Here is an 8,984-nt window from a genome sequence, read left to right as displayed (position 1 = left end):
ACCCAAGTCCGAGTGGACAAGCCTTTGGCCTGAGCCCTCCTACAATCCCGCGCCTGCCCACCCCCCTCCCCCACCGCCCACAGCCCCGTGGGGGCCTCGGACACGCAGCTCCCAGATCCCTTGAATTTCATGCGTCCCCTTCCCATCCATGAGTCCCCATAATGGAGCGCTTGGTTCACCTCCTCCTGCCCCAAACCCTCTGGGGGCTGAAGAGAACTGTTCCAATAATTGACTGGGAAGCGAGCATTCAAGCACACATTTTATTTTTCGTACAATGTGCCCTTCAACTTTTTAAGTTCAATAGCTTGGCAGTCTTCCTGGTAGGGCCTCCTGGCCCCCTGGGAGGCCCTGGGCCCTCAGGCTCCCTGTGGGCTGCACCCAGGCCTCCTGCTGACGTGGAGCAGAGGGTCTCCCCACAGGCTGGTGGGGGCACAGGATAGAGCGTGCTCCCTCGCTGAAGCTCGAGGACTTTCTCAGATGCTCCCGGGGCCGTCTGTCCAGCGCGGATGCAATCGCAGGGGTTTCATCTTTGGCAGCTAGCCCAGCGCCGGGATGGCATCCCACACAAAGCACAGGCACGCTGCACCTGACCAGCGTGACAAAGGGCACAGCCCGAGGCCCCGCTCGAGGCCCCTGCAGACTCCCCGAGGTTCAGGAGCAGGGACGCCCCCTGCTGGGCAGCTTGGGAGCAGTCCCAGGGACAGCTTTCTCACCTCCAGGGGTCAGGCCACTTTAGTGCTCCCCAATACTGATCACCAAGGTCGCTGATCCCAGAGCTGCCCCCATCTGAAAGGACAGGCCCTCTCCCCCCGGGAGGTCCAGCTCGCTCAGCCTTCCTGCGTCCGCCAGGGATAAGCCAGGGCGGGGAGGGTGGAGCAAACAACTGCTGGGGACACGTGGTCAGGTTTATTTGGGTCAATGGCCAGTTGGCAATCGCCTGCAGCCAAAAACAGGCCCTACATCCTACTTACCACCCCACCACTGCTCCTGCCCCTGGGCCCCTCCCCGGGTTCTCCCTGGATTCTTCAGCTCAGCCAGCCACCCAGACCTGGGCATTCTCTAGGGCAGCGTGGACATGGGGGTCCTCGGAACCCCCCTTCCTTCCCTCCTGCCTCGCATCCCTCCCTCCTTTTCCTGTCTCCTGGGGCTGTTACTCTCCCCGGAGCAGCGGCTCTCGGTCCCCTTCCTGCAGCCTCTCCTCCTCCTCCTTCTCCATGCAGCCCAAGGTGGCAGCCAGCCCAGCGCCCACGCCACCCCCAACCACGGCGGCCCCTGTGGCCCCCACCGCAGCTCCAGCGGCCACCATCCCAGCCTCCGCGGCCAGTGCCGCTGCGGCCATGCCTGCGCCCACCACGCCCCCCGCCAGGCCCATGAGCCCGGCCCCCACGGCCCCGCCCACGGCGGCCAGGTGGCCGCAGAAGCGCATGGTGTAGGTGTCCATGAAGGCCCTGGCCTGGGCCTGCAGCTCAGCCTCCAGGGCCTCCAGGGCCTGCGCTCTGCCCTGGCATCGCAAGGCCGCTCCGTGGCGCGCCAGGATGGCATCTTTCTGGGCAGCGAGGAGGCTCCTCATCGTGTCTGGCAGGACCCGGAGCGCAGAGAATATGCGCTTGGTGGCCACGTCCTATGCCGGGCGGAGAAAGAGGGCGCCCTGACCAGGAGACTCGAGAGCCGCTCCCCCACGGCCCCGCCTCGCTGGACACCTGTGCCCTGCACAGGCCGGGCCCCACCTGCTGCCGCACGTACTCCTTAAACTCCTTCTTGGCAGCTTCCACCATCCTCAGGTCGTGCAGCTGGGCGGCCATCTGTCCACAGGAAAGCCCAGGCTGCCGCTCCTTCCTCCCGGGCCGGGTGCACCAGCTCTCCCCCCCACCCCCCGCCCCTGTCCCCCGTCCCCCTGGGTCCCCGGGGAGCTCTGTACCTCATCCGGAGAGGCGAAGCCGGGCCCTGGCCTCCCCATCCAGCCCGAGAGGTTCTGCGGAAACATCGCGAGGGATCAGGGAGGGAGGGGCGGGCGCGCTCTGGGTCTTTGGAGAGGTGTCGCACCTTGATTTCCTGAGCGAGCTGCTGCCCTGTGAGCAGGCGTCCGTCCCCCCTGGCCACCGGGCGTCCCTCACCCCAGTCCCCCTGGCAGCGGCTCTTGGCATGCTGCGGGGCGGCACTCAGCACGTCCGCAATGTAGGCCCGCAGCGGGCAGGCTTCCTCCGGGCCTGAGAAGAGACTCGCTGAGGACGGCTGCGGGGGACCTGCTGGGGGGGGGGGGCGGGGGCGGGGGGACCTGCTGCGGGGGGGGGGGGCGGGGGCGGGGGGACCTGCTGCGGGGGGGGGGGCGGGGGCGGGGGGACCTGCTGCGGGGGACCTGCTGGGGGGGGGACCTGCTGGGGGGGGGACCTGCTGGGGGGGGACCTGCTGGGGGGGGGCGGGGGGCGGGGGAACCTGCTGCGGGGGACCTGCTGGGGGGGCGGGGCGGGGGGCGGGGGGACCTGCTGCGGGGGCGGGGGGGGGGGGGGCGGCCGAGGCTGGGAGACACCGGTACGCGGGAGGAGGGTCCAGTCACTAGAGGAGGGCAAGCAAGCTGGGGGCCTTTGCTGCTGCGACACTTACTGCCCGGGCTCCCGTGCTCTCTGCCGGCCCATGGTCGCCGCAGAGCAGGCAGCAGGCAGTAGCGGGCTCGCCTCCCTCGCAGCAGCGCCCGGACCCTGGGGTATTTGCCAGGCTTCTGAGAGATGGAGGAGGAGATCTCTGAGCTGGGGCCCAGCCCCCCTCCTCGCTGACCTACAGGGCCCTCGCCTCTGCCTGCCACCCCCGCAGCCCGCCCTCCGCACACTCACCCGGAGGGCATCCCCCTCGGGCCCCCCGCCCTGCCTGGTTGGGGTGGAATGAGTCACGAACTAGGAGATCCAGGTGCTGGAAGAGAAGGGCTCCTGACACCAGCAGCCAGCGGGTGTCTGGGTCTGAGTGACGAGTCCAGAAACAGGCATCTCACCTGGATGGGCACCATCCCATAATGCCTGCCCATCACCTCAGCCACGTGGACAAACATCTAGAGGCAATGAGGGTCACAGCTGGGCCACTCCAGGGCGGCCGCCTGCCGCCCCCCCCCCCCCCCCCCCCACGGGGCCCACAGGGCGATGCACACTCCCAGCCTCCCTCCCACCAGGTGTCTCGGGCTTCATCCTCTGCCTCGAACCCACCAAACCTGCAGGTCAGGGGATGCTGGGTCGGAACTGGGAGGCCCCTGATTCCGGCTGGTCCAGCCCACTAGCCTTATGGTCAGGCAGGGACGGGTGGCACCCCAACCCCAGATGACTCCTCACCTCCAGGTATTCGAGGTCTGTGTCCGTCAGCTCCTGGGAAGTGTTGAGGATCTAGAACAAGGAGAACAAAGGGAAGAGGGTCTGCGAGGGCAGAGACACTGGGAAGACCCAGTGAGGAGGGCGCTCACAGTCCGGCTGTGGGTCTCGGGACCTGGGAGAGCCAGCCCAGGGTCTGCACAGCCTGCGGGACAAAGGCAGGCGGGATGATCCTGAACTTCAACTGCCCCCCAGCGACTTCAACCTCCTTCAGAACAAGCGATGCTCCCACCTTCACCAACTGGGGGCATCCTTCCCTCGCAGGGACAGCCCCAGAATCTGCCGGGCCCGGGACACAAAAGCCTGCGAGACCGAGTGACCGTCCGGCTCTGAGGGCCAGACCCAGCGGGGCGCCCCGGGGCCAGGAGGCAGCGCCTCACCTGGTAGGAGCTCAGCATCATGATGAGGGCACACAGCTTGGTCCTTGTCTCTCGGCTCAGCTCAGGGCTCATGGCGTCCCCGGTGTCCACCAGAAACACAGCCACCTGTGCAGGGCAGGGCAGACCGCGGGCCGAGCCTGCCTCCCAGCCTCGCGCCGGCTCCTCGGCCGCCCCAGCTCTCCTCCGTCCTCCTCCCCTTGGCCCATCTCCGCTCCTCCTTCCCCTGCCTTCCCTGCCCAACCTTGACCTCCTGGGCCCTTCCCTCACCTCCCGCCCCTCCTTCCCCAGCAGGAAGGGGTGGCTCCACATCCGCACACCCCGGTCAAGGCTGTCGGCGCCCCATCTGCATCCTGGCAGGGCGCCCCCTCCGCTCGGCCAGCCCTCGCCCGCCTCCTGCGGGGAAGGGGAGGGCATCAGGGTGCGTCCGGCCCGCTCCCCCCCAGCCGCCCAGCCCCGCGGAGCCCACCCGCGCCAGGCCCGGCAGCCCCCGGAGCAGGCCGTCGAGGAGCAGGGTCTTCCCGGAGCGCGGCGCCCCCAGCACGGCGAGGAGGCAGACGGGGGTGTCCCGGGCCAGCGGGTGCTTCAGGCAGCGGTTGACGGCCCCCATCCTCAGCCGCGGGCCTCCGGCGGCACCGACCCGCACCAGCAGCAGCGGCTCCGGCTCCGCCTGCACGCAGCTCTCCTGCCCGAGGAGGGGGATCCTTCAGCACCCGAGTGCGGGAGGGGGGCCCCCAGCTGGTGCGTCCAACCCGGCCCATTTTCACCCGGCACCCCAGGACAGATGGCACCCCAGGACACCCGGCACCCTAAAACACCCGGCACCCCAAGACACCCGGCACCCCAGGACAGGTGGCACCCCAGGACACCCGGCACCCCGGGACACCCGGCACCCCGGGACACCCGGCACCCTAAAACACCCGGCACCCCGGGACACCCGGCACCCTAAAACACCCGGCACCCCAGGACAGGCAGCACCCCAGGACACCCGGCACCCCAGGACACCCAGCACCCCAGGACACCCGGCACCCCGGGACACCCGGCACCCTAGGACAGGTGACACCCCAGGACAGGCCGAAGCCACCCCTCTCGGACCCGCCCACCCCGCCAGGGGGCCTGGTCCCCACCTGCACGGTGGGCGGCGGCCTCCGCAGCAGGCGCCCCATCCTCTCCTCCAGGCCCCGGAGGCCCTTCCGCGGGCAGCCCCTGCGGCGCTGGGAGCACCGGCTGTGGGCGTCGGGGGCCGCGGTCCCGCGGGGGCTCGTGGCGCCTCTCTGGGCAGTGGGTGCAGGTGGGCGGCTCCCGAGGTTCCCCGGGCCGGGACCCCAGGCCCCGCTCCAGCCTGGGGGACGGTGCGTGGGACCTGGGGGGGTGGGCAGACGGGTCATTTGAGAGCAGCATGTGGGGCAGGGACTCAGAGTCAGAACCGGGGCAGCAGAGAGCTGCCTGGAGGGTGAAACCTTGGCTCTCAGACCAAGTGCCGCCTGGGCAAGGCTCCCTCCATCCGGCCTCCCTCAGTGCCCATCAGGCGGGCAGTGCCGGCCACGTGGGGCCATCGAGTGAGCTGATGCGATGGTGCCCCAGGCACTGCGCCTGCACCCAACTAGCACCTGCACCCCACCAACACCTGCACCCCACCCAGCACCTACACCCCACCAGCGCCTGCACCCCTCCCAGCGCCTGCACCCCACCAACACCTGCACCCCACCAGCGCCTGCACCCCTCCCAGTGCCTGCACTCCACCAGCGCCTGCACCCCTCCCAGTGCCTGCACTCCACCAGCGCCTGCACCCCACCAGTGCCTACACCCCACCAGTACCTGCACCCCACCCAGCACCTACACCCCACCAGCGCCTGCACCCCTCCCAGCGCCTGCACCCCTCCCAGTGCCTGCACCCCACCAGCGCCTGTACCCCTCCCAGTGCCTGCACCCCACCAGCGCCTGCACCCCTCCCAGTGCCTGCACTCCACCAGCGCCTGCACCCCACCAGCACCTACACCACACCAGTACCTGCACCCCACCAGTACCTGCACCCCACCCAGCACCTACACCACACCCAGTGCCTGCACCCAACCAGCACCTACACCACACCCAGTACCTGCACCCCACCAGCACCTACACCACACCCAGTGCCTGCACCCCACCAGCACCTACACCACACCCAGTGCCTGCACCCCACCAGCACCTACACCCACACCCAGTGCCTGCACCCCACCACCACCTACACCACACCCAGTGCCTGCACCCCACCAGCACCTACACCACACCCAGCGCCTGCACCCCACCAGCACCTGGCACAAATGCTTGTGAATACCTCACCCACAGCCCCCTGCTGCCAGGGCTCCCTGGAGGAGTTAGGGCCGCCTAAGGAGTGATCCCTTCTGCAGCCTCTAAACACCCCGGAGGTGGGATCCAAGGGTGGGGCCCCTGGTGGTGGGGCAGAGGCCTGGTTCTTAGACGCTCCCACGCTCCCCTTCCGAGCTCCAATCGGCCTCCCTGCAGCACCCGCCATTTCCGGTGCCACCTCCTCTCCAGATCCGGGCAGATCCAACCTGGAGCCCCCTCCCGGGACAGCGCAGCCCGTGTTCCCGCCCGGCTGCCCGGGAGGCCTCACCCACATCCAGCAGGCCCCGCCGCTTACCAACTGTTGCTGCTGTTTCCCATGAAGCTCTGGTTCCTCTCCTTGGAGAGAATTTGGCAGGGAAATAACAAAAACGTTATTTAGAAAAGAATCCAGATCCCTGTCTCAGTCCTGGGTTTTCATGGCCTCTCCCTCGCCCTCTGCGCTCCGCTCCATCCAGGGAGCCCCTTCCCACCCCATTCTCTCCCACATCTTAGGAGAAGACTTGCCTGTTTGCCAAACCGGTGACAAAGGGAAATGACTGAGAAGGCGGACCTGGGCATGGGAGGCTGGGAGTGGGGATGGGTCCGGAGGCCGAGGGCGAGGGCGGAGGCCCAGAGACCTTGAGCAGCGGAGGATGGAAAGGCTGGTGCCTGTGCAGGTGGAGGGTGTGGGGATGGTCTCCCCGAGGAGCCGGCTGCCAGAGCAGAAGAATAGATGGAAGAGGAGGCTGCCTCTGGACTCGCCCCGGGGGAGGAGGCAGGGCTGCGGGAACAAGCCGGGAGGAGGGAGGGACCGGCCGGCTCCGAGTCCCTGGCAGAGGCTGGGATGCTGGGATGTGGCAGGCAAAGTGGTGAGTCACCATGGAGACGGGAAAGACAAGGGCAGGAGGGGGAGGGTGCATGCTCCATTTTCCCGTCAGACTGCACTTGAAACACACTCCAAGCTGTGACTTCCCCAGAAGACTGCACCGACTGGTCACACCCCTAGGCAGAAGCCCTGGTCACTCTGGCTGCCGCCTGCACAACAGGTTAGAAGGACAGGGCGGGAGGGAGGCCCAGCTACCCAGCAGAGCCCCCATCCCAGGCCTGGGCAACCGAAGGGCTCACTGTGAGGCACAGGGAGAGGGGGCAGCGGCGAGGGGAGAGCACCCTGCCGAGAGCCGGTACCCCTGGAGGAAGGCCTGGCCTGCTCCTGGGCTCGAGGAGAGCCCCGGCCCAGGGACACCGGCGGTGGCGGTCAGGCAGGGATGGCCCCACCGTATCCTCCGGCCACAGGCCCGTGAGCGCTCCTAGCCTCGGGGATGGCTGCAACCTGATGAGAAAATGAGTCTAAACTGCGAAAGAAAACGTCAAATCCGAGTAGTGCCACTTAACTCTGTCTGCTGCCGCCATCATGTCCTCCGGTGACGGTGACCGCGGCCGCACTGTCTTCTGGGAAGTCAGATTCCAGTCACGAGTGCCACTGAGCCAACAGCTATTTGAACACCTACTAAGTGCCAAGCACTGAACTAGGTTCTGGAACAGTGGTTCTCAACCTTCCTAATGCCGCGACCCTTTAAAACAGTTCCTCATGTTGTGGTGACCCCAATTTCACTGTTACAAATTGAACATAATTAAAGCATAGTGATTGATCACAGAAACAATATGTAATTATACATGTGTTTTCCGATGGCCTTAGGCGACCCCTGTGAAAGGGTCACGGCCCACAGGTTGAGAACCGCTGTTCTGGAATGTCAGGGTGACCAAAACAGGAAATGGCGGCTGTTCCTGCACAATAATAAGTACATGTAATTGGTTCTTGCCAAATTCAACATTGTAAAGACTACTTAAATCCTCTCTTACAAATTCGTGGTAAAAAAGGTCAGTTCCGTGTGGGCTGTGGGCAGCTCCTTCTGTGCTCTCCCCAGGTCAACGGCCGGGCCCATGGCAGGTCCCTGCCTGGTAGGCAAGCCCTGCCCAGGGGCGGCCACGGCTGGCGTCGCCGGCACGGGCCTCGCTGTCGGGAAGGAAAGGAAGCGCCCTGCTCTCTAACGGGGTGAGGGCTCCATGCAGGGGCTCCACGGCCCTGACCCACCCCAGGGCTCATGGGGAAGGAAAGGCCACCGGAGCCAGGCCCCGCCCTGCAAGGCAGACCGGCCCGGGCGCTGGGGCTGAGGGGGGTGGTCCTGGGTTCAGGGGCTTGAGCTGTGGGGCTGGAGTGAACTGTCATTATTTCATCCCTGTGTCCACTCGTCCACCCAGCAGCCATCGGGCTCCCCCCACCCCCCGGGGGACCAGGCTCGTGGGGCCCAGCCCGGCCGCCGACCTGCGCTCCAGCTGCAGCTGCTGGGCCAGGAGGTGACGGGTGAAGTCACTTTAGGAAAAAGCGGCTTCGGAGCCCAAAATCCAGCCTCTCAGACTGGACCCTGCTGGCGGGGCTTCGGAGTCCCCGGCACAGGCACACGCATCACCTGCTCACGGCCCTCCCTGTAACTCGGAAATGCTCCCACTCCCCACACGCACACACCCTCACTACTCTGTCCTCTCTTACCCCAACACTCATGCACTGAGTTCACACAAGGGCACTTAGACTCACAACTGTACCTCCACGCACACTCATCTGCTCACTAATTAACACTCTCAGACACACACTCTGCTTGTGCACCGAGGCCCTCACACTCGCGCACACTTACACATGAGCTCACACTTACTCCCATATGCAAACGCAGGTCCCACACTCCTGCTCACGGTGCCATTCCAAGCGTGCACATGAACTCACCCTCATCAACACAGCCCACGGGGGAGGCACCGTGTTCCAGGTGAGGAAACCGAGGCGAGAGCGGCGAAATCACTGTCCCAGGTCACACGGCTGTGAATGGCAGAGCTGGAAGCCACGCCCAGCACCCACCAGGCTTTTAATCACTACCCTCCATGG

General features: G+C 66.5%; 1 protein-coding gene across 1 annotated transcript; it reads right to left on the bottom strand.

Annotated features, from left to right (window-relative positions):
- Window positions 1-246: 246 nt before the first annotated feature.
- On the bottom strand, window positions 247-6,726 carry RNF112 (ring finger protein 112). Its single transcript, XM_070394213.1, is given in 15 exon segments — window positions 247-1,621; window positions 1,728-1,802; window positions 1,919-1,972; window positions 2,044-2,207; window positions 2,602-2,737; window positions 2,851-2,904; window positions 2,984-3,040; window positions 3,315-3,365; window positions 3,731-3,835; window positions 3,998-4,123; window positions 4,197-4,412; window positions 4,855-4,978; window positions 4,980-5,090; window positions 6,369-6,409; window positions 6,578-6,726. Coding segments are annotated over 15 exon segments (1,839 nt in total). The 5' UTR covers window positions 6,632-6,726; the 3' UTR covers window positions 247-1,150.
- Between the last annotated feature and the right edge of the window lie 2,258 nt (window positions 6,727-8,984).

The sequence above is a fragment of the Myotis yumanensis genome, unplaced genomic scaffold (genome assembly GCF_028538775.1).
Source record: "Myotis yumanensis isolate MYYU_CA2020_CCGP unplaced genomic scaffold, mMyoYum1.0.hap1 SCAF_16, whole genome shotgun sequence".
NCBI lineage: Eukaryota > Metazoa > Chordata > Mammalia > Chiroptera > Vespertilionidae > Myotis > Myotis yumanensis.
Note: the sequence above shows the minus strand (reverse complement) of the source record. Positions and strands in the feature narration are given on the sequence as shown.